At 47.8% G+C, this 19,828-nt stretch overlaps 1 protein-coding gene across 1 annotated transcript in view; it reads right to left on the minus strand.

Moving 5' to 3' along the window:
* The window catches only part of CD151 (CD151 molecule (Raph blood group)), a 38,330-nt gene that overhangs the window by 14,532 nt on the left and 3,970 nt on the right, over positions 1–19,828 (minus strand). Inside the window, exons 2-3 of the mRNA XM_075712188.1 lie at positions 6,180–6,300; positions 396–499 (exon numbers count right to left, since the gene is read on the minus strand). Of these exons, the coding sequence (XP_075568303.1) occupies positions 396–479 (84 nt within the window). The 5' untranslated portion in view covers positions 480–499; positions 6,180–6,300. The remainder of the gene's footprint in view (positions 1–395; positions 500–6,179; positions 6,301–19,828) is intronic.

Consider the following 19,828-nt stretch of genomic DNA (forward strand, 5'->3'; position numbering starts at 1 on the left):
GAGACCCAGCTGCAAGAAAGTGTTATCCTTGCTTTAGCTGTCCCACTCCACTGCCAGGACTCCCTCTGCCATTTTGAGAGGAGGAATGGCAAGACAGGCTCCCTGAAAAAAGCAAGCCAGGTGAACAAACAAAGCATGTTTTCAGGCTCCCTGTTATTTTCTATACTTGGTAACACGACCTAGAAACAGCCAGAGACTACAGTGTCAAACCATAACTTCTGCAGCCTGGGCAGGCAAGCCCAAGGGATGGGATTTCATCCCGCAGGACGAAATCTGTGTCCCACCAAGGTCAGCACTTTTTGCCAAAGACTTCATCAAGCCCAAGATTTCTGTGCCCCTGTCACCAAAACTGCAATGCTATCTCAGTGCCTCTGAAATAGACTGAAGTTTCTTACCCAGAAAAAGAAGTTGAAGATGAAGAGCAGGTACTTGAGACAGATGGTCCCACATGTTTCCTTCTTTTCTGTATACTCACGCATCTTTCTGGCTCAGCAAGTTCCTGAAAAAGAATCAGAAAAACTTGAGTCAGTCAGTCACCACACCCCTTCTCCCAAAAGGCCAGCATTACTACTCTCCTCCTGCAAGAACTCACACTTCCAACCTTTTACCGAAGCCAGTCAGTGAGCAAGCCATTCAACTGCTTTCAGGGATGCTAGACAGTGTTTGCTTAGATAAAGAGCTCTTGTATCCATTTGGGTGACCTACACAGCACGAGACCTTGCACAATGTGAAAGGGAGGCAGATGGTACCAGCATGTGGCCTTCCTGTACTGCCTTCATCCTCCTTCTCTCATTTTCCTTTAGATCAACACTTGCAGTGGAGGGATCAGACCTACCATTGTGTGAGAGGTCAAGCCAAAACCATGAATTGTGATCAGCGTTATCGTGAGGAAACTTCAGTATAGTTCATGCTCACTTCTTCCTATTTGAACTGAAATAAATGAGATCACAGACCTGTTATCCAGAAAATCCCAGTATCTGGCTCCTGACTGCAGCCTGTTAACTGCTGCTTCTGAAGGTGGTGACAGAAACCTCTGTCTTTTGACATTTACGGAATAATCTGTCTCCAAAGAATATTCTTTCCTCACTGGCATTAGCTACAACTGCCTTAAATAGATCCCTCTCTAAGTTTGGGGCATTTTTGATCTTTATAACTCTAACTGGGAACATACTTGTTATCCACTTAAATGCCCTATCCTTTTTGAACCCCAGCAATATGTTGGAGTAACTAATTCTCTTCTTCAATCTGTTTATTTCTCATGGCCCTTCTCACTGGCCAGCTGTCTCCTAGGGCAGCTATCTCAGCTACTAAGAGGAAGAAACATAACCATTGGCTTCAGATGATCTGACAGCGTAAAACACCACTGCAGATATGTAACAAATGGGAGTTCATTGTGGGTCAGTTCCAGTGCAGTGTTACAGATCTGCTACACTCTTGGGCACGTTTCTTCCTGTTGATGCCAGAAGGCCTGAACCTCTTGAAAAAAATATTGCCACCGCTGCCTGATCAGGCAGACAGGACAAAGGCACTGCCCAGAGCATCACTGCCAGCATCACCTGTGTGAGGCAGTTTCCAGAAGTGCAACCAAACCCACACCACCTCTCCTGCACTCAATTAAAAAATCATCCCTTTCCTCCCCTGCCAGCCAGTGGGGAAGGATGCAAAAATCTTGCACCCGTATCAGAGTAAAATGCTTTCCTGAAGCAGCAATTTCCATGGAAGCAGGCAGGCAAACAGCCTCTCTCCTTTTCCAGAGGCATGGAGCTCACGCTCACTTAGATTACAAAACTTCTTCTCACAAGTGATGCGAGCTTCCTCTGGGGACCCACTGCAGCTGCAACCCAGCCATGCAGTACAGACACTCATCTACCCTGGCAAACCCACTGCAAAACACCTGACAGTAAAGAAAGCGAGCAGCGGGTACACGTAGTCAAGCTGCACATGAAATGGCTATCAGGTTGGACCAGTCAGTCAGTATTATCTTTACCACTACATTGCTAACATCTGGCTTTAGAGGCAGATGAACCAAGGCTGGGGAAAGCAGCTGCCCATTCCGCAGCATAATTATATTTTATTTGCAGGGAACTGTTTCCTTTTGCTTCATGCCAGCCCACTCAAAAACCCCAGCCAGGCCTGTGCTTTAGAAACTAATAAATGAAGCTGACAGGGAAGGCAAGGGTGAGAACATGCCAGCAGTCACACCCATGCCTGTCCCCCATCACCATTTCACAAAAAAACATTTTTCTCTAGAATAACATATGGCAACAACAGTTGGCAGCAGAAGGCTGTTTCACTGGCAAAGGGAGCAGCTCTGAGATGGTGGTATATATCAAGGAGAATAACTCTTCAGAGTTATCTTCAGAAGAGATCAGAACCTCCAGCAATGCTCAGATTAATTACCATGTTGCAGCACAAAAAGGCCTGGGGCAGTGTGGAGGAATGGATGCTGGTGGTATGGTATGCACTGAACAGACTTGTAAATTCTCAATGAGAAGACGCCCTGTGAATGCAACGTTCATGGAAGGTGACAGATTTACAGCTCCCAGAGGCTTCATTTAGCCCCAGAACAGGAATGGCAGCAGTGAGGCAGGCTCCCACAGCCACACAGGCCTGCACAACCCAAAACAGGTACCTCAGCCCAGACCCAAGAGGTGCCCTCCAGTTACAGACTCCAAAGACTGCACTTGGCTTTTTGCCCACCCGTTCTAACATCAGGGCTGAATGTAGAGGAAAATGCACTGCAGGTTTGCTGAGACTGACCCTGGTTCCTATCACTGATAGCCAGGGGACAGTAACAGTGCTTACTGTCCTTGGGCTGGCTCCTTGGCCCAGTTCCCCTCTTGGTCCAGAGGATTTCAGGAACCTTTCCCCCTTCCCCTTAAAGTATGTCCCCCGCCAAAAAAACAGCCATGACAGGTATTTCCACATATCACCATACAGCAGGTGCTGGGCCCTAGTGAGGGATGCTAACTTGTCCCTCCTTCTGATCTGAGAGCTCAGAAATCCCACACCGAGCTGCATCTTGTTCTGGGTGAGGACTGGGCAGACAGACAGCTGAGACCGTGCTTGCACTCAGATGACAGACCGTCTGAAACTCCGCTCAAGACTGCAGGTCCTGCTCCACCGAGCGCTGTGTACAGGCCTTTCAGGCAGCTCAGCTTCGCTGCTGGGAAGAGAGGATCTGTCTGTTTCCAAAAAGCTGGCAGGGAACAGCTGCAGGTTTATAAAGCACGGTGATTCACACAGGGATGGCAGGCCATGAATCAGAAAGCAATCAGGGCTGTCTCCTGTTTGATCTATCCTTCCTAGCCAGGAGCAGAGCTGATGGCACTGGCTGCCTCTGCATGCTTAATGACTCACCCAGCGAGCTATTCAGGGAAAGGCAGCTCTCTCCAGACCCTCTTTTTGGAAGTCATGTGTTTGTGCTCCTTGCGTCACACAGGGTGGCCTGCCGCCTCCCGTTGTCTGCAAAGACTCCGTCAGGCTTTAGGGAGCTACACTGGTCTTCAGGGAAAGCAAAAGAGGGCAGGAGACGCCAGTGAAATGCCTTTCCCAAAGAGCCCAGACAGTGGAGAGATGAGCCACAATCTGCCTCGCAGGCTAAGGGTGACTTCGGGCTCTGAGCCTTGTGGTCCCAAAAAAGCACAGAGATGCGGGGCCTCATCCTGAATTCACTGACGTGACCAGGGTCTCTTGGTTTCAGTCATCTTTGCAACAGACCCTCAGAAGTGACATGAACAACTCGTAACACCAGACAAGCAGCAGCAACATTAATTAACACATATGGTTATATTCTATTTTAAACCAGCAAGGCAAAGATCTGTTCTGAATCACATCGATAATTACGAAAGAGCTCTCCAGGAAATGGCAAGCTATGCCACAGGGCTGTATTCACAAATGCATAAAAACATATTAATTAGACATAAGCTTCATAATGGGAAATGCTTTGCTAACTGAAAAGTGGTTAGAAGACCAAAAGCACTTCCATAATGAAGTTCACTTGGTCCAGTCCAATAGACAGTAGCTCCATCAGCAAGTTAAATTTAAGCAAGCAATCAAGGGATACAGGCTATGAAATTTAGTCATACGATGAAGAAAGGTATTTTTATGTAATTTGCCAGAAATCAACAGGTTCCTACTATGCCCACACACACTGCAATGTAAGTTACAAGGAGAAATAATGCTCTAACTGAAACAAAATGCACAAAGATGGGAGGATAAAACAAAGACAAACAGCGTGACAGAACCTGCGCATGAAAGGGAGGGGTAACAGTTTGAAGATTAATTCAAGAAACTGGGAGTTGAACAGCTTGAATCCAATACTCCATTCTGACACAGACTTTGCGCATGGTCTTGGGCAAGTTCCTTAATCTGTTCCTTGCTTCTGCTCTTCCTCCCCAGTGTAAGACCCTCATCTTTCTCTAAACCCAGTGATGTTGTAAGGATCTGCACTGAGAACCCCTGCTGACCGAGGAATGCCAGCTACAAGGCATAGCAGGCTCCAGGTAACTGGTGTATTGGCAAAAGCCGTACAGCAACACAATTTCGCTGCCTCAAAAGTGCTTTTACCAGTACAGGCTACTTTGGCCAGTGAACTGGAACATCCTCTTTTGGGGTTAGTAAAATCCATACTTACAATGAGAGGACTGTCTGGCAAAGCAATTTTGGCAACAAGGCATGCTGGCTCAAATACATCAAAGATTGCAAGACACTAGTAATGAAGTACGAGAGACTGGAGTAATAGTGAAGAATATGAATGAAGAGCAAGAAGGAAAGGATGACCCACCGATACAAACATCTCAAAAGAAGAAAAAAGAAAAAGAGAGTGAGCTCATCCTGTCCTGTCTGACTGCAAGCCACAACCTCCCAGCTGGGTAAGAACACAGAGTGCATGCCTGCCAGGCAAGGCAGGGCTCACTTCAAATGTGAAACCATTCCATGGCCTGATTTTCTTGGGCTCTCATTCTACTGAGACTGAACCCTTAGGACAAACCAGACAACAGGAACACACCAGAAGTTGAGCAGGTTTGGCTCCAGTTCTGGGTGCTGAGCACCTGGGCACACAAGCACTGCACAAACAGCTGTTTTGTTGCACTGAGCCACCTAAAATCTCAATGGCAGGACTTGCTATGTTATCCCACATCATGTATTTTCACTTGCAGGCCCAAAGGCACATACAGGCACGCACCCACATCCCAGCTCAGAAAGCCCATGGCATGCACACACACACTCCTGCTGGCTAGACATTCATTTAGTCATCACAGACGTTGCTTGGTACATTTGCCTCAACTTGCACAGTAACAGTACTTAATTAAACAACAAAGAAAGCAAGGCCCGCAGGCTTTTTCTGCACAACCTGCCCTAAAGCTGTGTCTGATGGATGTGGAAGAAACAATGCCAAAGCAAATGAAATAGCTCCCAGGCCATTAAAAGCATCATTATTTTTACGTATTGATTTTTGAATGATAGCAAGAAAATTGGTATCCAACGCATCAGTGACATCTATTTCATAGATAACTTGTATGCCAGAAGTTAGATAATTTCTAATGTCTTTGCCAACACGCTCAAGAAAGACTTGCTGCAGGAAATCCCACTGTACCTATGCTGCTATGAAAGCACAGCACCCAAAGGGCTGCAAGCCCAAAATAGAATCACCAGCCCCCTGCCCATGCAGCCACCTCATGCACCCAGTAGGCACGCTGCTGGCCTGGAGGGCAAGGTTCAGCTATGCTGGAGTCTGTCTGAGCTGGGCCAGATAACTCTGGCCCTGAGGCAGCTCTTAGCAAGCAAAGCAGATGTCCTCCCCTTGGTATGTGCAATGCAGGTGTGGGCCAATAGCCTATTATCTTCAGCAAACTGACTGAAGACTTCATTTTCCAGCAAGGCTATCCAACCTCTGAAAGCATGACCTTTCTAAGTTCCCTCTCCGTAAGATGAAAATAATACCACCGCCACTTTACCAACCCCACTGAATATCCTCAGAAAAGGCCTCCAGCTGTTTATCAACTTGCCAGCATATCTCACACAGCCCAGAAAGCTGCCAGAAGTCATTAAGTAAAGCCTTCTCAGGAAAGGAACTCCAAAGCTTGCAGGTGAAGAGATCTGTATTACACAACTACGGAGTGCCATTATCCACCCCAAACCGATAGCTAACATGGGTCTACAGTCTTGACACCGACCTTTCACCACCAAAGCAGCTCAGAGCACCAGTGCAAATGTTCAGTCCTCTTCCAGTGTTTTCTTCCACCCCCTTTCTTCTTGCTGGCTCTGGTCCTCTGCTGGATTCAGGAAAGCAGAAAGCTGAAAAAGAAAAGAAGAGAGATGCAGAGAATCATGAACTAAGTCAAAGATTATTCTCGGAACCCATATTTGATAATATGCTTTGCCATCAAGTTCTCCTTTTAATAGAGAGCGCATGATTTCAGAATACACCTTATGAATGCATTTGATTGAACTGCACAGTGTGCACAGCATAATGGGGGAGATCCAAACTGTAGCAGCGCGGACTGTGAAGACCTTCTGATGGTAGGAAGCTGTCAGAACAGGTTTATATTTACTGCTGCATCCTGTAAATGCCACTATCGTTTCTGTCAAGGCTGTGTACACACCACGACAACTCATTCTGCTGCAAAAGGCCTGAAAGTAACTTTATGAGAAAGCCCAGGAAGAAGACCCTTCCATGCAGTGTGAAGCCCTAGCTGGTGTTAGTGCCTCGAAGTGATCATTGCTCCTAGCCCTCCCAAGGGAACTGCCCAGGAAGAGGAAAGAGGTGGGCAGACAGTACCAGAACTCATTGTGTACATCCATCCTCTGTTCCCAGAGCTTACGAGCCCCAGGATATAGAGCACGAACCAGAGCAGGGCCGCTGCAGAGGAGAAGCATGCTAGGAAGTCACTGTTTCCTTCAGCCTCTACCCCTGCTGAAGCATAACCAAGACACAGGTCCTAAGCACCATGACAGGCTTTGCTGGAAAACAGTTCCCCTGAATTCATCTGCCACTGCCAGCCCTCCTAGAGCAAGGCTTCAACCTCCCAGTGTAAATGCACAGTACCTCCCTCAGATAAGCGAGAAGCCACAGGAAGGTGCTTCAAACAGGAGTTATTTCTCTACAACTTCACTATATTTATCATAAAATCATAGAATGGTTTGGGTTGGAAGGGACCCTTAAAGGTCATCTGGTCTAACCCCCCCTGAAATGAGCAGGGACACCTTCAGCTAGATCAGGTTGCTCAGAGCCCCGTCCAACCTGACCTTGAATGTTTCCAGGCATGGGGCATCTACCACCTCTCTGGGCAACCCGTTCCAGTCTTTCACCACCCTCATCATAAAACATTTCTTCCTTGTATCTAGGCTGAATCTACCCTCTTTTAGTTTAAAACCCTTACCCCTTGTCCTATCACTTATAGGCCCTACTTAAGAAGTCTGTCCCCACCAAGTATTGAAAGGCCACAACAAGGTCTCCCTGCAGCCTTCTCTTCTCCAGGCTAAGCAACCTCAACTCCCTCAGCCTTTACTCGTAGGAGAGGTGTTCCAGCCCTCGGATCATTTTTGTGGCCTTCCTCTGGACCCACTCCAACAGGTCCATGTCTTTCCTGTACTGAGGACTCCAGCGCTGGGCGCAGTACTCCAGGTGGAGTCTCACCAGCACAGCGTAGAGGGGCAGAATCACCTCCCTCGACCTGCTGGCTATGCTTCTTTTGATGCAGCCCAGGATACGGTTGGCTTTCTGGGCTGCAAGCGCCCATTGTTGGCTCATGTCCAGCTTTTCATCCACCAGTACCCTCAAGTCCTTCTCCACAGGGCTGCTCTCAACCCCTTCATCCCCCAGCCTGTATTGATATCAGGGGTTGCCCCGTCCCAGGTGCAGGACCTTGCACTTGGCCTTGTGGAACCTCATGAGGTTCACGTGGGCCCACTTCTTGAGCTTGTCCAGGTCCCTCTGAATGGCATCCCATTCATCAGACATGTCAACGGCACCACTCAGCTTGGTGTCATCTGCAAACTTGCTGAGGGTGCACTTGATCCCACTGTACATGTCACTCACTGATGAAGACATTAAACAGTACTGGTCCCAATACAGACCCCCAAGGGACACCACTTGTCACTGATCTCCATCCGGACATTGAGCTGTTGACCACTACTCTCTGGATGCGACTATCCAGCCAATTCCTTATCCACCACATAGTCCGTCCATCAAATCCATGTCCCTCCAATTTAGAGAGAAGGATGTTGTGGGGGACCGTGTCAAAGGCCTTACAGAAGTCCAGATAGATGACATCCATATCTCTTTTGTCCACTGATGTAGTCACTCTATCATAGAAGGCTGCTAGGGTGGTCAGGCAAGACTTGCCCTTGGTGAAGCCATGCTGGCTGTCTTGAATCACCTCCCTGTCCTCCATATGCCTTAACACAGCTTCTAGGAGGATCTGTTCCATGATCTCCCCAGGCACAGAGGTGAGCCTGACAGGTCAGTAGTTGCCAGGGTCCTCCTTTCTACCCTTTTTGAAAATGGATGCAATGTTTCCCTTTTCCCAGTCACCGGGGACTTCACCTGACTGCCATGACTTTTCGAATATCGTGGACAGTGGCTTGGCAACTACATCAGCCAATTCCCTCAAGACTCTCAGATGTATCTCATCAGGTCCCATACACTTATGTACATTTGGGTTCCTCAGGTGGTCTCGAACCTGATCTTCCCTCACAGTGGGAGGGACTTTGCTCCCCCAGTCCCTGCCTTGAGGTCCATCCACTTGAGAGGTGTGGGAAGAGAGACTGCCAGTGAAGACTGTTGTTGAGTACCTCAGCCTTCTCCTCGTCCGTTGTTACCCATTTGCCAGTTGTGTTCATCCGGGCGGGTACGCTTTCTTTGACCTTCCTTTTCTGGCTCACATACCTATAGAAGCCCTTATTATTCTTTGCCTCGCTTGCCAAGTTCAGCTCCAGCCACGCCTTGGCCTTCCTGACCCCATCCCTACAAAACCGGGCAACATCCCTGTACTCTCCCTGTTTCCACTGCCTGTGCATTTCCTTCTTGCCCTTTAGCCTGACCAACAGGTCTTGACTCATCCATGCTGGTCTCTTGCTGTCCTTTCCTGATTTCTTACACATGGGGATTGAGAGCTCTTGTGCTCTATGGAAAGCATCCTTAAAGATCTGCCAGCTCTGTTCTGCTCCCTTTTCCCTGAGGGCAGTTTCCCAGGGGGTCCCATTGACTAACTCTTTGAACAGCTGGAAGTTCGCTTTCCTAAAATTCAGGGTCCTGACTTTACTCTTCTCCTGACCCACAGCCCTCAGGACTGCGAACCCCACCAGTGCATGATCACTGCAGCCCAGGCTGCCTCCAATCTTGATATCACCAATTAGCTTACTTGCGTTGGTCACCAACAGGTCCAGCAACGCATCCCCTCTGTTAGGGCTGTCTATTACCTGGCTTAAGAAGTTACCCTAAATGCACTCCAGGAGTCTCCTGGATCACCTACAGCTTGCCATGCTACTTTTCCAGCAGGTGTCGGGGTGGTTCAAATCCCCCCAGCAGGATGAGAGCCTGCAAGTGTGATGCCTCCTGTAGCTGGAGTAAGAAGAGTTCATCAACAGGCTCTCCTTCATCGCGTGGCCTGTAGTAAACACCAACCACAAGGCTCCCTTTGTTGGCTCGGTCTCTAATTCTTACCCATAAGCTTTCAACCTGCTCATGGCTATTCTTCAGACACAGCTCTTCACAATCTATCCATTTCTTGACATACAGGGCAACCCCTTTGCCTCTCCTTCCTCACCTGTCCCTTTTGAACTGCTTGTACACTGATAGCCACATTCCAGTCATGGGATTCATCCCACCAGGTTTCAGTAATGGCAACTAGTTCATAGCTTTCTAGCATCACAGTGCCTTCCAACTCCTCCTGTTTGTTGCCCATGCTGCGTGCATTGGTGTAGAGGCACTTCAGCTGGGCTGTTGACCGTGTCACCTTTTTAGAGGAACACACCTTAATTCCTTTGAGGTATTTCACCGGTGTTTCCCTGTTGGCTCATACTATCCCAGGAGCCTCTGGCTCCTTTCTGTAAGACTTCAAGTGTGCTCCAGTGTACCCAGCACATCACAGAGCAACAGGCTGAGGGCCCTTGCTAGCACCCCATCCCCCTAACCTTGGTGTGTCGTCATGGCTTGTCATTTCTGTGGAGACGACTAGGCGGCATAAGGCTGCTGTACTGGAAAATGACCTCTAGCATCCCTCTGTCCCCTGGTTTTCTAAGACAGAGGGTCCCAAACTTTTTGCAATCATTTGTACTGCCACATCCTCAGCCATGTCACCCTCATCTCACAATAGGCAGGTTCGATTCTCCCTGCAATCTGTTTCCACTGGCAGCAGGATGGAGAGGGGAAGAGAATAGCAATTCTTCCTCCCTAACCTGCCTGTTTGGATACTGAATTAATGATCCTTTGATCTACACCCTGACACTAACTTACTCCACAGCCTAAGGCTTAAACTCTTATCTATTGCCCATACCAGGATACGGAAGCAGTAATACTTCCTGACTTGCCTGTGTGCAATAATGGGGTGTTTGCAAACCACCCAGGAAGAGAAAAAAGTTACTTTTTATTAGCAGATCAAATTTAACACCATTCATAACCATTTTAACTTCCTATTATCTTCAAGGGGAGGCTCCTGCAAGCCTTTACCTAGCATAGCATGGGCGACACACCTTCATTTATAATTATCTTGGATTACCCCTGCTTCCATTCCCTATTAAAAGGAATGCTCTGGTAAGAGCTAGAAACTTGTTGATTTGCATTAGTATGTAGCCTCTAGACCACAAAAACGTCTCGAGAGAAACAGTGGAAATCCCAGCACTTGAACCACTGAGAAGCAGGCCAAAGAAAGTCCTGGAATCATTAATTAATTTAATTATTTAATTTAATTAAAGTAAAGATCAGACAAGGGAGCTTTTTGAGGAACTGGGGAGAGGAGGGAAGACACAGGCAGCACGGTCACCTACAAAGCAAGCAATAGCTCGGAAGCACCCTCAGTCCCAAGGCTGGACCCAAACTCTCCTCGAGCAGCCCTTGTGCCCTACCATTTATCCATCTGCTCCATGCTGCTCCCACACTCCTGCCCTTCCAGAAGAGAAAGCCAACCCAGGATTCAAAGCTGAATGCTGACCCAGGATGCAAAGCTGAACGCTTTGCTTTCCATCTCAGCATGTTGGAACATGCTGGAAAGTCAAAGTACTTGTGCCTCTAGGGCTGGGGAGAAGGCAAACACGAGCCAGACATCCAGTGAGGCAAAGAAGCTCCTTCTCAGGAACTGTCATTTATACTTGTGGGTGGGGCAGGCACACAGAACACATTTAGGTCCAAAACCCTCCTCCCTGACCCTTCACATGGAAGCTGAAGTCATTTGGCACTGCTGAATAACATTCCCCAGACCACAGCTCAGAAACTGCCTTTATCTTCTGCCTGTTGTCTAAACTGATTACGCACTCCTGAGGGCTCGGAGTCATCTTCCTTGACTGTACGGTACCTAGCACAGAAGGATCTCACCCCAAGCCTTTTAGGGGCTGCTGAGAAGTGAGGAATACAAAGCAATGTTTTCCAGCCACATCACCTGCTCCTACCAGGAATATACACAGTGGTTCTGGGAGAGGTGGAGACAACTTAGAAAGCCACCTACATTCAACAAGAAGTAAGATCTCTTGGCCATCTTTGGCAGACCCTGCTTGGCCCTACCTGTCGTGGTTTAGCCCCAGCCAGCAACTGAGCACCACGCAGCCGCTAGCTCACCCCCGCGATGGGATGGGGGAGAGATTCAGAGGAGTAAGAGTGAGAAACACTCCTGGGTTGAGATAAGAACAGTTTAATAATTGAAATAAAGTAAAATAGTAATGATAATAACAACAATATAAAAACCAGGACACCCTACCTCTCGACCTGGAGAGCGCCTTTCCGAAGAACTTAAGAGAGGATAAGCAAGATCCCATCGTGGGAGTTTGTGAGGATCTCACCTCAACACCCTCTGGGTCTAGGCATCATCTCCACAGGTGCATCACAGTCCTGCTGCCACTCCTCAGGACACTTGCCAAATCCCTTCTTTCTCTGGCTTGAGCTGCTGCATTTTTAATAGACCCCTCAAGAGAGATGCAGACCCTTAACTCCTGCTAATTTTAATGAGAGTCAGGTATCCAGCAAGGAATTGTGTGCCTAATACACCTGAGGAGCCGCCTGCTCTTCAAGACAAGAGCTGTCTCTCAGGAGAAGAGCACTCAGCCCTTCTGCTCATTTTGTCAAGACTATTTACTCCCCAGGGGAGGGATTTACCGAAGCATAAATAACAAAGAGCATAAATTTCAAACTCAACAAGGATTTACATGTTCAGCACCACACACAAACCTGTGAATTAAGTGTTTTATGACGGGGTTAGTCTAATCTGGGTGAGGTGATGGCTGGCTTCGGGACCCTTGAGGATAAAAGGGACCTTAGTGTAAAACCAATTTCACAACCATTAAGAAAGCGTGAGAAAGAAAGAGTGATCGGGTGTGCCCGGGACTGCATGTGTCTGCACTCTAGCACTGTTCCACTACAAAGCAAACAAAAACCCCTTCATAGGGCTTTCTGGTCCTAACAAAACATACGCAGCCAGCCACATCCTGAGAGCAGAAAGCCCCCATCTGCTGCTCCCAGAAGTGGATAACCAGGGAAGAAAACAGCCCCTCCAAGCACCCAGTCCCCATCAGGAGCTGGAAGGCAGGCCAGAGACCAGCATGCACTGTGCGACCAACGGGAACTCCTTCTGCGTCAAACAACATCCTCTTGTACTCATAACGCCTCCTTTATCCGAAGCACTTTACGCTATTTATACACAGGAACCACTTCACTAGTCATTGAATGAGGAGAGGAACAATAACCGTCTCTCTTCTCTCACTTGAAGCACCAGAAATCAGTGCCTGGCATGTGTTTGCAGAGAGCTCATAGCAACGAGGGTTTATCATGACGAGGAACAACAGTTCAGATAGGTCAGAGTTAGCCAACAGACAAGACCAACTCTTCCCTGCAGCCTGCTATTGGTATTTTAAATTCTGTTTTCCCAGCTCTGTTCATTTTTTGCTTGGTTGGTTGTTTTTTTTTTTAAAGCAGGGCTTTGTCTGCACTGGAGAACTCACCAGTAGCATTAAACCACATTTCTAAAACCAAAACAGCTTGTGCAGAATCAGCTTTCCACCTGATCCCTTCCTATTCATTACCTTCCTATTCATTACATTCATTTTCAGCTCAGCTCTCAGAAGCGAAGCCACTGGGTCCTCAGTGTTTTCAGGGAGTGCTCACAAAACTTCCCTGCCCTGTAGCCATGTCAGTACTAGGACCAAGTCCACAAGTGCTAAAAATCCTGGGAGCATAAAAACCTTCCCAGCCCCTACAAAGCCTACTGAGGCAATTCTGTACATGAATTCAAAGTGCTCTCCAAATAATGCAGCGATGATAACCATTTGTTCACTCTCTACAAATAGCTGGATTTCTACACAATTGAGCTCAGGGCAAAGACTAACCTAAGAACATGTGCTGTGCTGTAGCTAGCACATAGGCACTCAAAATTTGGCTGCGGTCTCATTGCAAAGGTACTTTCAGTTTCATTCCCTACAAATCTCTGCAGCGAGAAGCTGATTAGCTAAAAGCCAGTAGATTTTTTTGCCTACCAACAGCAGCAGGTGCATATCCCATGGCAGGCCATCATCTTCACCTCACCGAGCTCACAAATGAATTGTGGGACTTTAAATCCCACTGTCAAAAAATACGTGCAGCAGTTTTTGGAAGAGAGGGCAAGCAGCTTGTGTGTCACCACAGGGTACGTTTCTAGCCTCCCAATGACACAATGTTCTATAATCTCACTGCCTGAAAGACCCTTTGCCTCCTCAAAGCATCTCAACAAAGAAAAAAAGGTAGGACATTGTAATAGGAACACAGAGAGATCAAGTGACTCTCTCAGCAGAGAGAAAGGGCAGATTCGCTCTCCTTGTATCTCAACATCCATCCTCCATCCACCGAGCTGTTCTGTCCTCTGGAAGACCACTGCAGAACACTAAACTGTAAAACACAAAGTTTTCAAGCTACTTGTTAGCACTGCCCTACCTGTGCCTGAGACACCTGACTGCAGACAGTGCAAAGCAAGAAGTGCACAGAAAGCTGGCACCAGCTTTAGCTTTTGTACAAACTTGTTTTGCTTTGAATAGGCCATTCCTGTTCACGCGTTCTGTGGTGTAAACAAGCAAAGCAAAAGTCTCTGGAGTCAGCCCACAGATCTCTCCCAGGTAGCCTGCCTCAGTTTCAACTCCACAAAGATCATATTTTAAAAGCAGCTGAGAAGGGATTTGACAGTGGAAACCAAGGTTAACAGTCTTATTGCTTCAACCATGTTGCTAATTAGCTCAGGACTGGTGCCAGCCATGCCAGAGAAAACCTCTCAGCACGTCAGCAACGGAGCTGGCACCTGCGGTCCTAGGAATGAGGCAATGCACTCTGCAGTGCCCCAGCGCACCGAGAGAAAAGGGAACATCATGCAGCCACGGAACGGGGCAACAGCAGCTCTCACCTCAGCATGGTAGCTAGAAAGATACCAGTGACATCTTCAGGAGCCTCCCTTTCTACCCAAGACAGCCACCTAATGCAGGAACACTCTCACACCTGGAATTACCTGCTTCACTAACAGCAGCACCAGGAATGTCCAAGAAGTCTCTTCTGACCATCGGTCCTTATATATCCCTGATGCCCGTGGCTCCAAGGGTGTTTTGGAGTTATCATTGAACGCTTTGAGGAGTTATATTCCTCTCCAGAGCTAAAAACACTTTACTAGAGTCAGATCAAATATCAAGCACAGTCAAGGGCAAATTAAATGACATTTCATTTCCCAGAGCTGTAAGTCCAAGTTCATAGGAACTATCTCTCTCCTGTTGCTATAGGAGCAATGCTGGAAACAATGCTCAATCCACGCTGCCTAAGGCTGCCTTGAAAAGGATCATTCTTCCAGTAAAAATTAAACAACGCCCAGCCAAAAATAAATCACTCCTCCCTCTTATGCCTTCCTCTTGTGTAGGAGGTTTTAATGACTCCACCAAAACCATTTACGCAGCTGTTTTTAGACCAGCCTGCAAACTTGACAGGGAGGCACCAGCATGTGAATAAATAACTGGGAGGCAAGGGCTGTCTGTCCTCAAGGTAATTACTTGCTGGCCCTTCACCAAGGCTGGGGGCAGGGGAAAAGATAAAAAGAAGTCCCTGACCCCAGAGCACAGGCCAACAAGTTCTAAAGAAATCCCCCAGCCCCAAGCCATCAACCACTTCCCTGAAGCACCTTGCTCCACCGGTCTGTACACAGATCTGCACGCAGAGGCACCAGCAGCTGGGCTTGCTCAGGTCCTCTCCGCCACTTCAAATCAATGCACAGGCAAAGGGCAGATCTCCATGAAGGGTGCAGAGGTATAATCAGTGCAGAAATTTTGGTAAGTCTGTCTCAGTGTATCATCCACTTCATTTAGAGCTGGCAGGAATAAGTAACTGGAAAAGCGTTTGTCTACCAGATGCCAGCACAAACCAGCTGGACTTCAAATGAAGATGGGAAATCCTGCAGGGGATTTCTCCACCATCAGGTTACCCTAGCACTATATGAACAAGTTTCATTAAAGGAAAGCCTAAAAGGAGTTTGAAACTTAATCCTCCCCACGTCCCCCCCGCCCCACCTTGGAGGTCACTCTTCAAGTAAAGAGGGCCCATAGCATCTGATCTCATGTTATTTTAAAGGTTAAAATTTTAAAGGCTCAAAGTAGCGTGTTCTACAACTCTGGGACACCCTGGATTAACCCTCAAATACCAGGAAGACTCAAGAAGACTTCAGGAGATGGGAGAAATCACACACTTTGTTCCCCCAGGAGCCTCTCCAAACATTACTGGCACATACTCAGCATTCAGACTACTTCTTTGAGCCCAGCAGAAAGCAGCAGAGCACTTTCCTCTGCATGTAAGAGACAGGAACATGGCAAATATCTGGCGTTGGGCAGACTCATTATCCGTCTCTCAATGCACTCCATGCCATTAGTGAGCAGGAGGGGAAAAGTAGTCCACAGCTTGGTTCACTTGTAGGTTATTTAAGATGCTCAGTAAGTCCTTAAACATTAAAAGCAAAAAATACTCAGAGAAAATCCAGGAACAACACAGCCAAAAGTTTCTGAAGAAACCGAGTAACTACCTTCACTTTGACCTGAGCTTCAGCCAGTACTAAAAGCCCACTGTGAAAATGAGGTCCCTCTAGGATATCAAGGGACAGAAGAACCCAGAAAACAAAAGTCATTCCTTGCTTTTGAAGAATTTAGATAAAATTCTAAAATTCATGCTGGAAGTAACCAGGGCAATTCTGGCACAGAAAATAATCCTCCTATTACTGACCTCAGATGAAAGGGTGTTTCAGCACTGACCGCTCTGGTGTCAGGGACACCTTCCTGCCACTCAGAAAACTCCTCTCAGAAAAATCCTCACTGCAGGGGTATATGCACATACAGCAGCAGCATCTGACTTGATAACCACTACCGTGTGCACACACACAGGAAAACAAAAAAGACTTTTTGGTCCGGGTGATACAGGGAGAGGGGACCTGGGCTGGCCAGACATGGCTATCAATGTCAGAAATTGGGAGGATACTGCTGATCCCTGCCCTCTGTGTACAGGGAAACCAGCCTCCCACTTACACACTTGTAAATATACTGCTGATAAGAATTACATTGATGTAACTACAATAATTTAATTTGGATACTCTCACTGCTCTCATCTAAGTTGGCTTCCCCCTCCCTTCCTTTTTTTCCTAAAAATTTGTTAAAATTCCTGATGAAGTAGCAAACAATAAAACACCTTTTTTCTAGAAGGGGGTTTTCTTCCACACGGAGACAGGTGCAGCCAAAGTAAACCTCACGACACCAGTGAAAGCAGAGTTTTTCCTCTGCAACTGTGTCTGCTTTTCGCTCTTTCCAGGCTTCTTGCAGCATACCTGTGAGTCAGCATCCACGCTTCCCCAGTGCCTGACCAACTCGGAGGGCAAACAGCCCAGTAAAGTCAGCAAGCAGGATTTTTTCCTAGTGTAAGCACAGTGGTTTAAATTCTCTTTTTTCCTGTCTTGGGTCACACTGCACACACTGGAGGTAAGGCCTGGGCAGCACACAATGGATAGAGCAGGCTTTTGTTAGGCTCTCCAGAGCCCATCTCAGAGGCTGAGTGCAGCCTCATTCCCCACGTACAGCACAGGAGCTCTGCGGACGCTTGTACTCTTTACCTGCTCAGGAGGACGAAAAAAACAGAAAACTGGGACTCAAAGACACAGCAACCAGCCTGACAGTTCCTCCTCCGCAAATACGGAAAGAGGTCCTCCCGGTAACAGGAAATCTGTCCTTCCAAAAACCCTCCAAGCAGACAAGGTAAATTGGAGACCACATCAAATCTCTCAGCTCACCTCTGGCAGACCTCTCACCTAAATCAAGTCTTGAAAGAAAGATGGAAGAGGGCTACTCCATATAGCAAGGGGGGACCTGAAACTAACCACAGCTTCCAGCTTGCTGGCAGCTCAGCTCCTCAGCAAATTGTACTTCCACGCAGGACTGGACTCATCCCTTCTATGCTACAACAGCCGAACCCACCAGCACAAAGCCCAACACTTTCCCATATGCATGTTCCTCGTGCACAGCACTTGACACACACACAACTGAGACCCCTTCTTGCTCCAGAGCTGGCTGCTCCAAGGCAGTGCCTGCCACGCTCATGTCCATGTGCCCGGCTTCTATGCTTGCCGTACACTGCTGTGATCGCACACACAGCTCCCCACCACCTCCCTGGGAGCTCTGCGTGCAGCTTACAGTGACCAGGGAGAAAAATTATCAGCTCTGTTTCCAGGGCAATGTGGGGAGGAGATAATTCCTCCCTTCTGAATTCCACCAAAGCTAGGAAGAAATACTGACATTCACAAGCCATGACTCACGCCTGCCTCATCTGGCACTCCAGAAGTCCTGCTCACTGGCTGGCATGCCAGAAATGCCAGCGTGGCTGGCATCTGCCAGCTGGCTCTATTAGCATATAAATTTGACCAAAACTGTCCTTGCCCCGTATTTTCTTTATTGTTGCAGTGTGGTGGTCACTGCAGATCAGAGCATTCCCTGAAAACACAACCACGCAGGCGTTGTGGACGTTGCTCTGGCAGATAACCGGTGAGCAAGACTTAAAACATGATCCACTTCACACAAAACAGAAACCTCTCCCCCAGAAATTCCTATCTCAAACCACTCTTGGTCCCAGTTTTAACTGGATCTCTTAACAGAGCTAAAGAATCCATTGTTCGTACTCCAGCTATGCTGCTAAGTCATACACTTGTATTTAAAGAGCTGCCAAGGATGCCTCTCAACCTCCACAGAGTGTAATTCCTGACTGCCCCTCCTTCTCCCACTAGACCCGTACCCTGCCCGCCACTAGCAGCTACTTATGCTTGCATCCTTCTATAGAGGAGCTGGCTACACTTTCAGTCCCGCGTTGAGCTTACTGCACTACTGCCTGAAATGCCCCTACCGAGCTGTACAGCACTTTTCCATCTCAGACTGGAGAGCCATAACCACCCGACCAGCAAGAGGAACTTAGGTTAGAAACACAGACCAAGCCGGTCATACCCAAACATGGCCCAGACTCCAAAACACACCTCTTTTTCTGCCATGCAATACCAGGAGCACAAAATAGTAATTACCTGTTTGGTCTTTCTCCTGTCTACTTCTCCCCCATACGGGCAGAAGTGTTCCAGGGCGAGGTATCAGACATGCTTTCACCTTGCCCATTTGTACAGCACAGCCAGATCTTTCTCCCACAGCATCTCCAGAATGTGTTTGTTCCTTTTAACCTGTCCCTCTCCTACGGTGGAAAAGACATCTGGGAAACATGCTGAAGATTTCAGCTCAACTCCACAGCTTCTTAGGAGTGTGCACCTTCCACTTTGCAGCTACAGGGACAACCTCCACTGAAGCACAGTCACTTAAAGCCTCACAACTCTTTCCACTGCCCCAGCTCCCCACTGCTCTGTTTAAAACCAGCTCCCCGCTGCTCGTTTTCCTTCCTATAAAAGGAAAGAGAACCTGGGTTGGAAAAGTGAACTTTGCTCCTTTTGCATTCAGACCCGGTACCAGCAATAGATAAGAAACAATGGTCAATGCCAAACATTTTGTGCCACCTACTTCTGGCTCAGTTTTTCCTTACAAAGCCTCATTATTGCTGCCAGGAACAACCCATGGGTCTGAGCAACATCCCCTCTTACACCTCCGACATGTCTCATTTCCACCTCAAGAGGCTGTGCCACATCCCACTTCCTCCACACTCCCTCAGTTGGATGCACTCACCTCTTACACACATGCTCAGCAGGCAGAAAAAGCGATTCCATGGCAGCCTGCATGGATGCAGGCAATACACACTGTGCAACTCACTGCACGATTAAAATTGCATTTGCTTGGCTGTACCCTGCTGACAGCAGCTGTGGGTCAACACCCAAATGAGTTTAAACAGCTGCCGAGGACCCTCCCTTAACCTCTGCAGAACATAATTCCTGATGTCCTTCCTTCTCCCACTGAACCAGTATCCTGCCTCCAGTACTCTCCAGCACTGCTGGCATCAAAACTATGCATGAGATACACACACACACAAATATATATATCTATATCTATATATCAATAACTCCATGAAGACCCCAGCTGGCATGTTATGGCAGCTACTCTTGCTTGCATCCTTCTAAGGAGCCAGCTACACTTTCAGGCCCGTGCTGAGCTACTGCGCTAC

The sequence above is a fragment of the Pelecanus crispus genome, chromosome 6 (genome assembly GCF_030463565.1).
Source record: "Pelecanus crispus isolate bPelCri1 chromosome 6, bPelCri1.pri, whole genome shotgun sequence".
Taxonomy (NCBI): domain Eukaryota; kingdom Metazoa; phylum Chordata; class Aves; order Pelecaniformes; family Pelecanidae; genus Pelecanus; species Pelecanus crispus.